The sequence below is a fragment of the Argentina silus genome (assembly GCF_951799395.1).
Source record: "Argentina silus genome assembly, chromosome: 16".
NCBI classification, from domain to species: Eukaryota; Metazoa; Chordata; class Actinopteri; order Argentiniformes; family Argentinidae; genus Argentina; species Argentina silus.
The window spans coordinates 4,975,819-4,990,188 of NC_139670.1; the positions used below are offsets into that span (position 1 = coordinate 4,975,819).

At 43.0% G+C, this 14,370-nt stretch overlaps 2 protein-coding genes across 2 annotated transcripts; both read right to left on the reverse strand.

Annotated features, from left to right (window-relative positions):
- Window positions 1-3,484: 3,484 nt before the first annotated feature.
- Window positions 3,485-6,138, reverse strand: arl4d (ADP-ribosylation factor-like 4D). Its single transcript, XM_083686995.1, has 2 exons — window positions 6,126-6,138; window positions 3,485-4,938 (listed from the first exon to the last, which is right to left on the reverse strand). The coding sequence occupies exon 2, from the start codon at window positions 4,766-4,768 to the stop codon at window positions 4,163-4,165; it is 606 nt and encodes a 201-aa protein (XP_083543121.1). The 5' UTR covers window positions 4,769-4,938; window positions 6,126-6,138; the 3' UTR covers window positions 3,485-4,162.
- Window positions 6,139-7,021: 883 nt separating this feature from the next.
- tmem106a (transmembrane protein 106A) lies at window positions 7,022-13,938 on the reverse strand. The gene is made up of 8 exons (XM_083688041.1): window positions 13,793-13,938; window positions 12,719-12,997; window positions 12,012-12,075; window positions 11,580-11,733; window positions 10,528-10,668; window positions 10,366-10,409; window positions 10,022-10,075; window positions 7,022-9,354 (listed from the first exon to the last, which is right to left on the reverse strand). Exons 2-8 carry the CDS (start codon window positions 12,837-12,839, stop codon window positions 9,237-9,239), a joined length of 696 nt encoding a protein of 231 aa, XP_083544167.1. The 5' UTR covers window positions 12,840-12,997; window positions 13,793-13,938; the 3' UTR covers window positions 7,022-9,236.
- Window positions 13,939-14,370: the final 432 nt, after the last annotated feature.

The window sequence follows — 14,370 nt, forward strand, 5'->3', positions numbered from 1 at the left end:
TCGAAGTTTCTCTGGTAGTTCGGCAGGGCATGTCAGTTCAGCAACTTTCCCTCTCGTGATGCTAATAAATTCATGGTACCAGCTGCTGTGTCAGGATGACTCCACAAACACTTCCCCCTAAAGTTTTAATGAGCAGACTGCTGTGAATAATGTGGACAGTGAGAGCATAGAGGTTACAGGCAGTCATGGTTAGCTGTCAATGTGAAGAGAGAGGAGAGAGGGAGAGGGGGGGAGGGAGGGAGAGAGAGAGAGAGAGAGAGAGGGAGGGGGGGGGGGGGAGAGAGAGAGGGGGGGAGGGAGAGAGAGAGAGAGAGAGAGAGAGGGAGGGGGGGGGGGAGAGAGAGGGGGGAGAGAGAGAGAGGGGGGAGAGAGAGAGAGGGAGGGAGGGAGGGAGGGAGAGAGAGAGAGAGAGAGAGAGAGAGAGAGAGAGAGAGGCTCAGTGTCTGCATGATTGATTAGTGGCTACATGTTTCTCTGTATTCGAGGTGTCTTTCTGCTAAGGTTGTTGTGTAACTTCTGCATGCATGCAGGGCTGGAGCTACCAGTATACTGCCTGCATACAATGTAAGGAATGTAGATAAGGTGGGATGTGTCAACAGTACATGTGATCATATCATATCTGACTGTCCCTTCTAAAGTCCCTCCTCTTCATCCCCACTACCCCTCTGTACAGTTTCTCCACTGTAAATTTAAAATGTAATTCTTCCTTCTTCTAGCATTGTGACTGCCAATGGCCCCTGCTCCTAGCATACTGTAGATATGTTTTTCTTATGATGACTGATGTATAGATGATTCACTTACTTTGACAAATGTACTTGTGTAAGTCGCAAAGGCGTCAGCTAAATGTCTAAAATGTAAATGTAAATCTGGATGACAACCAGTAGACTTACAGTATGGAATATGGAACAGAGATAAATGGATTAAAACAGATACATGGTACAGAGGGAACTGTAGCTAAATCAGTAACAGCTAAACAAAACTAACAGTTGTTTGTGGTTGAGGTGTAATGTGTGTTGCAGGATTTCCCTCTTCTGAAACCAGCAGGTGGTCTAGCCAACAAACAGAAGTAGGAATTAACCCAGAGCCAGAAAATACCTTCAGTGAAATCAACTATGAGAACACTGACAGCCGCAACCAATGTTCCATCTGCTAGATCGCTCAACGGTTGAGAGCACTCAGACAACAACAGCATCATGATGGACTAGCTAAATATAATGAATTATTGTTATCTTTCCCCATCATAGAACAACACTCAAATTATTGTTGGATGGAGAATAATAACTCTATTGTACACAGTTAGGTCCGGAAATATTTAGACAGTGACACAATTTTAATCATTTTGGCTCTGTACGCCACCACAATGGATTTGAAATGAAATGACGAGATGCAATTGAAGGGCAGACTTTCAGCTTTAATGTTGTATGAAACGTTTAGGAATGGCAACCATGTTTATACACAGTATAAGTATATTTTTTGATGTTTTTTGGCAAAGGCTCCTCCAATTTGGATGTGAATACCCTCTTTAAGCCCTCTGCACTTTAAGCCCATAGTCATTATATAACTGTAACTCGAATATGTTTTGGTAAACAGCTAAAATAACAAAAATTGTGTCAGAGTCCAAATATATATGGACCTAACTGTACATGTTATACAATGGAACCCACTAATGCATCTGTATTGCAGAGAGCAATTAGGAATTTCCAGTGACCAGCTCTCAAATTATTTCTGGATAGAAATCAATACCCATTGTAGGTATTTAAACCAGTACTGCATCTGCATCTGCATTGCAGAAATGCAATTACTACCTCTGTTCCAGTGATGAGTGCAGGGCAGAAGGTGGGAGAGAGAGTGTGTGTTTGTTAGGTTTAGGCTGGGAGGATAGTGTCTCTTCTTAATGGAACTCCCCAGCGGGGAGTATGGCTCTAATCCTGTATGAGATAACATTCAATTAGTGGTTCCAAACTACTTCTACCAAATGTGATTGCCTCCCTGGACTGACTACAGAGAAATGGGTTAGTCTTAATGGCCATGTTGGATGTCCTCGTCCATGTTTATGCTGTCTTTTGGTAACAATGATGTTGTTTTAAATTTGACAATGGCTATACGTGTGTGGTTGTGTTCATACTTGAGAATACAAATGATTTTAGAATTCTACTACAAGGCTATTGATTCAGTATCCTTTTTTGTGTGAGTCATCAGATGGAAACCAATCTTGTTGACAATACATACCATACTGGTGAACCTGGTGAAGCAGAAATACCAATCACACTTATTACTGACCCTGAGGTCACCTAATGTGGCTGCAGCATATAGTCACAGAAGCATCCCTCCATCTTTCCTCCATCTTTATTGCTCTCCTGGCACTGTTTGGTCCTACTCACGACCATGCTGCTAATTGATCTCATTACAATGTGAGCAGCTGGCAGATTAGGAGGTGAAAATCTTAGTAAATTGATTTTGGGGAGGGGTAGCGGTGGAGAGGTGGGTGGGTTGGGTGTGTTGGTGGGGGGGTGATTTCCATGTAGGCCATTTGCTGACTCAGCCATGAATAGAAGGAGGAGGTACTTGATCCTGTAATACCCTTAAAATTGAAAAATGCTAAGCAACGGAATGCATGACCTGACAACGATATAGTTCTATTCAACATCAAAGTACCGCATGCACAATACAGCACCGTGTGTTCTGCAGCTTGTGTTCTACATGATCCAGAACTGCGTGTCATTTGCCATCAGTAATTGCGCAGGACATTCCCCTTACCCAGACACAATACGATTTCTCCTGATAATTATATATTTTCACAATTTTCTGTCCAACACAAAGATAACTGTGTGTAGGCTTGGTTGCATATTTTATTTTTTATTTCTCAATAATCAACATAGAGTGTGTACAGTATATGTCTTTTAAATGGCTCATTTGTTGCAAGACATTCTCCCTTCTTCTGGCCCAGGCAGTGAAGCTATTGTCAGGAGAGAGGAACAGTAGTATGTCTATATATAGAAGCGTAGAGGAAATTGAGGGGAAGAGCTTCACTTTATCACCCCCAGGGCAGGGATGGATTTCTGAACAACCTTTCCATGGCATACAGTAGCTCTCTCTGCATCGGGCATGTAGGCTAAACGCATAGGGATATGAATGAACTGCATCATGCTAAATGAATAGGATTCATACCTGAGGGATCTTTGCTGCAGCTTACACCATAAAAATGTGACTTTATGTGGCTATGTATGAAACTAAACCAAATACAACATACTGTATGTCTTCTGTGTAGTTTATCTATTTACCATCTTCAGGTATACACCCTTTAAACGTACGCTACATCATTTGTTCACTTTAAATCTATACATCCCTATTGATTCAACGGAGAGATTGAGGAACAGAGAAAGTCATATTCAATACAGTGCTTTGATTTATTAACTTTTCAGTGTTACAAAAATGTACAACTTTGTAAAAACAGTCTGTTAATTCAACTGAAACTTAACCTCCGTGTCGTGAGGGGAATGCACTTAGGATTGTTATACTCCAACAAACTCTATCAAAATAAATACAATTTCCAAAGCCTCGGCGTCTCCTTCGACACCAACACCTCCACCTCACACCATTTAAAATAGGTGTCCTTATTTTAACCCAAAAACCTACAAAGACAGAAGAGTTCAAAGTTCAGGATAACAATAATACTTTGTTGTGGAGAGAAAAACAAGTGAGTCAGACCAACTTTGTGTAGGATATAATCTTATGGCAGCTATAGTGTATCTTCACTGTCGTGTATTCCTTCTATACAAAGGGCAGCTGCAGGATGTATGAAAGACACACAGCATATAAATACTGCTGCATGTCACATCAAGGTCAAACCCATTTGTGCTGACCCCTAGGGCCCATCTGGAAGTGCTCCTTTGTTGTCCAAACAGCCCTCCGCTTGAAGGGACCTTCCACTCAATAAAGAGTCTCATCATCAGTAGATGAAATGTCTTTGGCGCAAACCTGTGTCAAATACATGTGTCAAATACTATCAAATACTGTGTGTTAGTCGGTCTGCAATGGAACCGATGGAGTCGTACGAAAAAGTCCCAAACTCCAAGCTAAAAGGAAGCACACCTTGAATACTCTCCAGTATTTGGCATATGTATCTGACCCCATGTCTGCCTCGGTGGAGGAAGCCGAAGCCTCATCGTTTCCTGGTTTTGCTGTGTTTCACCATCTTCTTCCTCTTGAGGATCATCTCGTACAGTTTCTCCAGGCCCGGCTGGAGGCCCTGTCCATCTACAGCGCTGCAGCTCTGCACGTGACTCAGAGTCGACGCGCTCAGTTCATGGACTGCCAGCACCTTCTCCACCTCGCTGACCGACAGGGCCGCCTCCAGGTCCTGCTTGTTGGCCAGCACCAGCACCGGCACCCCCTGGTTCTCCGAGGTGCGGGTGATCTTGTGGAGCTCCACTTTGGCCTCCTCCATGCGCTCGGCCTCGGTGGAGTCCACCACGAACACCATGCCGTCCGTCCGACGCGTGTACGACTTCCACAGGGGCCGGAGCTTCTCCTGGCCGCCTACGTCCCACACCTGGAATGTGATGCCTCGGGAGCTCCCCACCGCCACTTTGATCTTCTCTGTGTTGAAGCCCTTCGTGGGGATAGTCTTGACGAACTCCTTCAGTTTCAGTCTGTAGAGCAGCGAGGTCTTGCCGGCCGAGTCCAGGCCGATGACAACCACGTGGAGCGACTGGAAGTTCGGCAGGAACGGGGTGTTGGGAGCGATCTCGGTCAGCTGGTTGCCCATTGCGACGAACTGAGATTCGCTCTCACTTGGGGAGAGTGAGGTGAAGTGAGGTGGGAGTGTAGATTTCCGGGGTAATCCTGTTAATAGTTTGGCATTTGCTTCTTCTTCTTCTTCTTCTTCTTCTTCAGAGGTGGAGGAGGTAGACTGGAGGGCAGTGGAGCCTGGTGGACCTTATCAAAACGTAAACATGACATTGAGTTAATATTTAATGAGGAGACAATGTGTTACTTTCAGGTGTCACTGTAGTCCAGGTGCTATTGCACAATAATAAACAAGGGATATCACCATCATAGGTGGGAAACTGTCATTAGACACAAATGACCAGTGTAGGCGGAGTCCTGCTATCTGAGGTGAGACAGTGCACCAGCATAATCAATGATTTTCCTAATACGGTTAGCCACCTAACTACATTGCTTAGCTGTGTTCAATCCATCACAATACTAATGGCTAATGCAATTTGCAAGTAACCAAGCAACATTTCGGGCCCTGGTTTTGAATTTAAAAAAAATATATATATATATATATATACAGTAGTACACAGATATACAAGTCAAACTTCAAAAAGCAATTTATTTGCACAGGCTGCTGCATGAAAGTCACCCAGGGACATGCCCAATAGCCAGACAGCACATCTGCGTTAAGAAGATAATTTTTTATTCTGAATTGATCAAAACAATAAAGGCTGTTTTTAATACGAGGCTATGGTCACAAACTCACAACATGTCAATGTGATGGGTGGCCTGAGGTTGTGCTCGCTGTATGCCCCGTCTAATCCTCTAATCCGCTAAACCCAAATGGCTTTCTTAAAGGCAGATTGATTTCAAATGGGATGCTGCGCTATGCATCTATTAATGTGTATACTGCATACTGAAATCAGGCTGTCAGCGGATTTGATTGTAATTCTAATCCCAGTGTCGTTGTCAGGAGAGTGATATCTGTCAGGTAAGAACGTAAATGGGCACAGACAGGCTATATTCTGCAAAGGTTTCTAGATAAACAACAATGTTCTCTAATATCTCTGGATCTGAGCATGAGAAAGGCTCTACAATGCCTATAATGTTGGTTATTCTATCATCATCCTCAGCCTGAAATAAGTGACAGCAGAAATACTGCAGACATATGCAGAAATAACATGCATACTGTAGCCTGATAGAGCCGGATAGATATGTTACCTGCATGACGCTGCTGAATACATCCTTGGGCAGATGTCACCGCAGTTCACAATTCACTACAGTTCATATTAATAATAAAAAATAAACAATTCTGTCTGTGCAAAATCATAGTCATGCTAACTTGGAATGGAACAAATTGACTGTGATTTCTAACATTTGTATTTGTTTCCAAAGTATACATTTACCTTTCAGGCTTTCTCTTGAACAGACATCACCTCAGTGCAAGCAATAGATCCACACATTCTTTTTCAACAAATAATGTTTATCTCCGCACGCGCAACAGAAGTCCGCTCCTGCCGTTCTCTGGTGGAGCATTGAAGTGGAATCGCGCGCACAAGACCTAAAACAACAACCCGGCGTGACGTCACGGAGGAACCCGCACTCTGTTCCGACTCCCTCTGCTGGTTACATTGCTTCAATTGTGTGATATAAACACTTTAATGCTGCTATCGTACACATATAATAACATACATTTTGTTTTAAGATGCTAACACATGTCAATGCTTACACATGAGAGACTACCAGTGTTTATTTTTTCATAACCACTGTATTGGGTCATTTCCTCTTCACAAAATTAATATTTCATACTGAATACTATTCAGTCATGAATTATTTTTTGAATCAACCATTTAGTGTAACTTGGGACACGGGCCGAAGAAAAACTACAGATCCAGTCTATGCCTACAGCAACCACCAGATATCTGACATTTATCAGACTTTGGCGACACCTTGTGTCCGTCTGTATCACTTGAATCAATATTTGAAATTGGCGATTTGAGTCACAAAAGGCTATTCTAAATCTGTACGAGGTTCGCTCATACTGATTTACCCAAACAAATCAGGTGAAAATGCGCCAATTTTGTTCCATAATCATCGTGTGATGTCAGAATGAAGGTTGCCCAGCAACACATCAACTTGTCTAGATTTGGAGGATGGTGAGGTCAGAGCTGTCTTCACTACCTGTCCTGTTTCTGTGTGCAGAGGGTCATACATAGGCAAGTCATATTTCTACCAACTTCCACATTGATAGACATTTAGTAAGAAATAAGAAATCACTAAGAAATAAGAAATAGATTATGTTTGTCTTTATTTCAGATTCGGTCACACACAAAACAAGTTGAGCAGTGTTTTGTAATTTCATACCACCCACAAATACATTTAAAGTTGTGGCTGTAGGATTATCCTAAGTCTTCCAACCTCTTCTCATTTCTAACATACAGCATTTACAGTAGTCTGTGCAAGCAGGTTCTAGACTTCTACAATATATGAGGCTTCAGTATATCTTCAGTATTGTGAGCAGCCTCACAGTTGTGTGGTAATACTAATGAGAAAGCTTCTCCCCAGGGTGCTGTAACATGGCAGCTATGCACTGGGAGGCAAGGCGCAGGCAGAACGTGGTCGCCAAGCGATTGTCTGTCGCTCAAAAGGCAAGGGATAGGAGTCCTTTAACCATCAGCGATGACACTGTATGGGACTGCTCAGTCAATGTGACAATGCTACTCTAGATGACTTGCTTTACATGTCCATAAGATATACAGAACAGCCTGTACTATACAACACAATCACAACAACTATCAAAACACTATTATTGTGTATGCAAAGAGGCAGGTTTAGTATATATTCTCTTCTGTCTTGTTGGTATAGAAGGATACAAGGGGACCAGCTCCTATGGAGCCTGAGTCTGAGGTGCCCGCCAATGTGGCAGTCCTGCCATCCCCTGAGCCTGTAGTGCCAGAGATGCCACGTGGTAAAGCTTTATCATCAACTCATAGACGTTATGAATGAGCACGGCCATGTTCAGATTCTCTTGTCCTGTTTGTTTCCTTCCTTCCTTCCTTCCTTCCTTCCTTGAGGTAATCACTGGTCCTGACATGACTTGATTGGTGAAAACGATAACACGGAAAGCTTGCTTTGACCAATCCAGTCATGTTCGATCAGTAACTTCAAGGAAGGGACTAAGGGAGGACATAAGTATTTAAACAGGGCCTTCAATCAAATACTTGCATGTCTATGTCATCTGAGTGAATATTGACAGTCTTCTCTTCTTCTTATCCTTCAGAGTGTGTCAACTGCAAGTGTGTGCTCAACAACAGCAACAACAAAGAGCAGTACAGTGCCAAGATTGACAACAGATACTCAGTGAGTCGAGGTGTCCCCCCTGCAACTGTAGCCCTACTAAACCACTTAGCTGTCAGGATGCTAATCCTTCACAGTATTCAAATGAGAAACTAGAAGAAAAAAAAAAAGAAGAAATAATTCTCATAATTCCTCTTTGACTGACAATTTATAATAGTATGATGAAAGGTGGTGTAAGGAAATGCAGTAACATTTGAAAAAAATCTGATCGATACAAAGTGATTTTTTTTGTCTAAAAGAACAAAAGTGCACTGTCATTGTGGAACATGATGATCTCTAAGATGGTGGTTTCATGTGTTGCAGTCCATCCAGTACTCGCAGCAGTGGTGAGTCTGTGTGGTGAGGTCCAAGTCCAACGCCCTCAGACCACGAGATGAAGCCGCGGAAACAACACCTACTAACTAACCCACCCTACAGCTGAAGACTCTCCATGACGACACACAACCTCGCCTACAGTTACAGGCTCGCCATGGCAACACCTGTGACCTCTGCTGCTGTCACTCAATCACCATCACACACAGAGACACAGAGAGAACAGCCCTAACGGTGTACATCCGTGAACAACAACCAGGACAATAAACTGACCAAAAAAACAACAAAGCATCTCATGTCATTGTCTTTAAAACTTGCGTTTTTAAAACTTGCACAACTTGCGTGGTGGTAATGATGATGATATGAATGCTATTCCAGTCATGTTGCTCACACTGATATATCTGGAGGGGTGGAAACAGCGATCAGTGATCTATCTACACCCTGTCCAGGAAATGTGGCAACACACTGACAAATTCCTCCCTGCGCAAAATCAAGGCAGCCATGATCAAATGTTCAATACTATCTCATACGTGCTCACTCCCTTATGACTCCCTAATCCAGTGACAACCCATTCCCGATAAAATATTTAAATCATTGATTGAGAATTATTAATATGATTTCGAAATCATCAGAAAGGTCCCTACAACAGTTCCCTTTGTCAGGGAGTACAGAGCAATCCAACCTATAGAAGTTTATGATTGTCATGATTATGATATACGATAGAACGATTTAGCTATTTTTCCAAGTCCAGCTTGTCAATAGATTACACTTTTCTTCTCCTTGGTAAATTCTGTGGTTGTAAGCAGAGCCATAGCGTGTGTATATACAGGCCTACTGGTGGAGTCCACTTATAACACATCCATAACAGGATGGGGGAGTGTGGTGTTGACTCCACAGTCAATGTACTCAAATGCATCCTTGGAAATCTGTTCTGAGTGGGCCAGATAGGACACGTCCAAGTTCATTCTGTGGAGAGAGAAAAAAAGGACAAAAAGACAAGATTCATTAAGGCAGTTAAGACACAGATAAAAAGCCAAGTCCAGTCCTAAAATCATATTTTCAATGGAGATTCTCCATTTAAGATGCTAGGAAAGTCTAGGAAACCAGCCATAAAAAAGAGACCTAAAATGCACGTGTTAAGCCTTTTTTTTTTTTTTTTATGTTTGAAGTTTAATTGTATGTGGGCGAAGTTGTAAATGTTTGGTCCACACCTTACAGGACCACAATGGGAATAAGTCCTGGGCTTATTATTGTGTAACATCCTCAATGTTTCTATTCATATACTGTACATGCATGTTTTTATAATATGTGTGCTTGGTTTTCAAATTGTCAAAAGTAAAATGTGTTGACTGAGTTTGAGGCACAGAGAGAAGATGATCAATACACGTTTACTAGACCAAAAACCATCATGGACTGTGACATGAACCGTCAGCAAGAAGAACATGATGTTAATCATTTCTTTTGTCTCAGGTGAAGACAACAGAGCAGTGAATGGTGTGTGGAGTACGTGCAGGAGTAGTTGCTAACAGATGTACTGCAATGCACTGCGCACACACACGCACGCACGCACGCACGCACGCACGCACACACACACACACACACACACACACACACACTAGAATGTGACACTTACTGCAAATGCAAGAACAAGCTGTGAATCTTGACCACATTTGACTTGCAGTATTTACTGAAACAGAAAATCAATTGCTGTAAACATCCGTAATCTTGTTCATGTTACTGTAGACATGTAGGACTTATCCTAAAATCCTGAAATAATTCATGACAGTCCTACAGACAACGCCATGTTCTCCATTCTGTTGATGTAATGATGGTGATATGGGAAGACTGAGCACATTTCACAGTTAAAACATATATAAAAAATATTCTCTGTGAATCACATTGTATTGTACCTGTGTGTCAAATGTCCTACATAAAGAAAGTTTTGATATTTGATTTGAAATAAACTGTCATGCTTACGTCAGGTCATAATCATCAATGACAAAGGGGACATCAACAGTATACTGTAGGAGTAGAATACAAACTCAATTAGATAGCAAATTAAAAATAATTTCATATGGATTTGCAACACTTTAATTGTGGTATTTTTATATTATTTACGCAGCACTGTATGAAACTCACTGATTTCTGTGAAGCTGATTTGATGGCGGTCATATTCGATATCTTGGTCCTGCCCACGACTGTCTGGTAGATCAAAACCTGAATGTCCAAGTCCAGGATTTGAACTTCAAAGAAATTCTCATTGCTGATGTTGAGGAGATTCTGCAGGAGGAAATGTGTAGGTCGGTCACATCGGTATCAGGTAACAGAACACGGAGGGCAGAACACGGAGGGCAGAACACGGAGGGCAGAACACGGAGGGCAGAACACAGAGGGCAGAACACGGAGGGCAGAACACATAGGGCAGAACACATAGGGCAGAACACGGAGGGCAGAACACAGAGGGCAGAACACGGAGGGCAGAACACGGAGGGCAGAACACGGAGGGCAGAACACAGAGGGCAGAACACGGAGGGCAGAACACATAGGGCAGAACACGGAGGGCAGAACACGGAGGGCAGAACACATAGGGCAGAACACATAGGGCAGAACACATAGGGCAGAACACGGAGGGCAGAACACATAGGGCAGAACACATAGGGCAGAACACATAGGGCAGAACACGGAGGGCAGAATACGGAGGGCAGAACACAGAGGGCAGAACACATAGGGCAGAACACATAGGGCAGAACACGGAGGGCAGAACAGACACTTGCAGATCTGAGAGGACTGCAACGGCATAATAATAAGCAAGTTAGTTCAGATTCCACCGAGCCTATCAAACGGCAAAGTGGTGCTAATCCATCTTTCTTATAATTTCCCCAATCCTTTCAGATGCATCTAGGGAGTAGGGACTATGGGCAGTTACTGCACAGGACCTATGTCTTTGACGTGTAGGGAGTAGGGGTTATGGGCAGTTACTGCACAGGACCTATGTCTTTGACGTGTAGGGAGTAGGGGTTATGGGCAGTTACTGCACAGGACCTATGTCTTTGACGTGTAGGGAGTAGGGGTTATGGGTAGTGACTGCACAGGACCTATGTCTTTGACGTGTAGGGAGTAGGGGTTATGGGTAGTGACTGCACAGGACCTATGTCTTTGACGTGTAATGGGCTGTGACCACGAACACTTACGGTGACCACGATGTCAATGCTGCCTGGTTGGAAGTAGACGAAGGCTGACAGTACAGAGACCGGTGTGAGGGTGACGGTCCGAGGGAAGAGGAAGAACAGGATCAGAGAGCAGATCAGGGCAGTGACCGCTATGGAGATGCACACGTAGAGCTTCCTGGTAGAGGGAACCACACACAGTTACACAAGCATTGAGTACTGTATGTCTATGAAACACAAGACTATATACACAGTCACATGGTCGCGTGGTCCATGTGGTTATTGAATGCACAGCATCACACATACACACACTGAGTTCATTCACACAATGATACATTCATGCGTCATTCATTTAAATCCACATTACATGGATGATCAAACTATCTCTCTCTCTCTCTCTCTCTCTCTCTCTCTCTCTCTCTCTCTCTCTCTCTCTCTCTCTCTCCCATTTCTTACGTGCGGCTGGGTTTCAGTCTTTGGTCACTGCAGGGTATGACGGCAACCAGCTGGTCTTGGTGGCCTACACAGACAACAATAGCACTTTATTTGACTGTACAGAAATGAACAGGTATTTATTCTGAATTAAAGTGACATAGTGAATGTACAATAACAACATCAGAAAATACAGTTACAGAGGGTGTATTTTGTGTGTGTGTGTGTGTGTGTGTGTGTGTGTGTGTGTGTGTGTGTGTGCGTGCGTGCGTGCGTGTGTGTGATATACTGTATACCAATGGAAACGCTCCCATAGAAATAGTGAAGAAATAGTGGTCTGTGAGCATACCACACAACCATACAATTTTACCAATAAATGAAAGTGGCAAAGTTTCATTTCTCTCAATCCCCGAATGGATTATTACAGATTTTTAAGCATGACAAAACATAACCACAAATGCCTTCATCAAGGCTTTAAAACCAAGAGTAAATGAATCAACATCAATAACTACTGTGTTGAAGTAATCGGGCTGGTTTCACAGACAAGGCTTAAGCCTAGTCCTAGACTAAAAAGCATCCTCAGTGGCAATTTGCCATTGAAAGTGTGAATTAGTCCAGGACTTGGGTGAAGCCTTTTCTGTGAAACCGGCCCATTGTGTGCCCATCCTAGCTAACACACAGCTAGACCAACAGGCACCAACGAGAGAAGTGAATCCATTCCATCCTCCTACCTCTTGGAATGCGTCCTATTCCTCTACAAGTAGGGCAGGTGTCCCCAAGGTTCCCCACGCCGTCCCCGTGGAAGGTGCCATACAGGCCTGAGGAATGGCTCCTGTTTCTCTTCTTCTCCATGTCTTTGTCTTTCTGCTCTGCCCAAGGGCCTCAGTGTCTCCCCCCCAGAGGACCTCAGCGTCTCTCCCCCAGAGGACCTCAGCGTCTCCCCCCACAGGACTTCAGATGTCCGAAAGTCACCATGACGCGACCACGTACAGTCCAGCTTCAGCTCCTGTCTGTAGTAAGAGAGACAACACAGACAAACGACTTTCAAGCGGTGGAATTTCACCTCTTCAAAGACCGCACACGCAGGTCGTCACACACACTCAAGCACCTGTGAGTCATATACGGTGCGGTACAGTAGTACATGTATATGGTCTAGTTCTACGAGTTCCTTTGGGAACAATAAAGTTAGAATACCTATAATACTCCATGACGCTCCCTTAGACCTTCAAACTGCCTCTATAAAATCATTTTCTACCATTAAAAGCAGAGATACCTGGAGAAGGGCAAAGTCTTCCTGGACATGGCTGAAATAAAGCAGCCAGTAGCCCAACTGTATATCTTATCTCCTCATGATGCCAAGTATATTAGTATCTGTAGTGACTGCTACTGGGTTACAGAATTTGATACCGTAGTTTTGGGAGTTTTGGGAGATGTTTAGGGGAAGGACAACAATCTCCCCTACATATTCGAGTTTTACGACGTACAATACAGCCAACTCTGCATACTGTGATATGCTGTGAAATATTGTTGACTGAAGAATGTTATTGCAATGGAAATGGAAAGGAAAGTGACATATAATACTTAAATATTTCATATCATGCGAAATGACATTTTCTTACTACAAGTCTTCAATTGCATGCATTATGTATTAATTGCCTTCCCTAAAGTATTTAAAATGTTTTAAATGGTAGTTTTTAACGGATAGACATAGAGTTCCTGCGCTAAATCTCTGATAACATGCTGGCATGTGGTTATTCAATCTGAAACCAAGGAAATTGATAGGGTGCTCTCTCCTGCGCACTTACTTTAGCCAGATGATCAGCGGCAGGGGTTCATCTTGTTTATTCAAATTCTCAAGAAAAACAACCTTATTGTATTCGTATCAATCGACCCATAAATTACAAGTTTCACTTCTACTGCCTATCGTGCTGCGTGTGAAGACAATACTTCCTTCTTCAAGCAGTTGGTTCGTAATCGCGCAGAGGGTGCGTATATGCTGCCACTTAGTGGTTGATTACTGTATTGTAACTATTATAAAATGCTTATAATTTATTATTTAGTATTAAAAAAGTGCCTGTCCTCGTCAAAAGGGAAGTACACGTTTAGCTGACCAGAGATGAACTCAGGTTAGAGCAATGCTTACAGCCTGACTCAACTGGCATTTCATACAAGCTACTGCCTACTGTACTTAGCATGAAATAACCCTAGTTAGTTTTGCTTTGTTTCAACCCTTGTTCTGTACACATTAACAAAGACACCTTAACCTATGTTTAGCTTAAAGTCATCAAACTCCACGGGGACACAATATGTCTAGTATCCCATACAACAACAGTAAAATCCAGTGTTATGAAGAGGACACAGTACAAGAGATCAGTCAGTGTGG

Coding starts and splice junctions, on each gene's coding strand:
- tmem106a (XM_083688041.1), bottom strand. CDS start 12,839: ATGGAGAAGAAGAGAAACAGGAGCCATTCCTCAGGCCTGTATGGCACC. Junction 10,410..10,527: donor AATCAGCTTCACAGAAATCA/GTGAGTTTCATA, acceptor CTACTCCTACAG/TATACTGTTGATGTCCCCTT. Junction 10,076..10,365: donor ATTGATGATTATGACCTGAC/GTAAGCATGACA, acceptor TTTCTGTTTCAG/TAAATACTGCAAGTCAAATG.
- arl4d (XM_083686995.1), bottom strand. CDS start 4,768: ATGGGCAACCAGCTGACCGAGATCGCTCCCAACACCCCGTTCCTGCCG.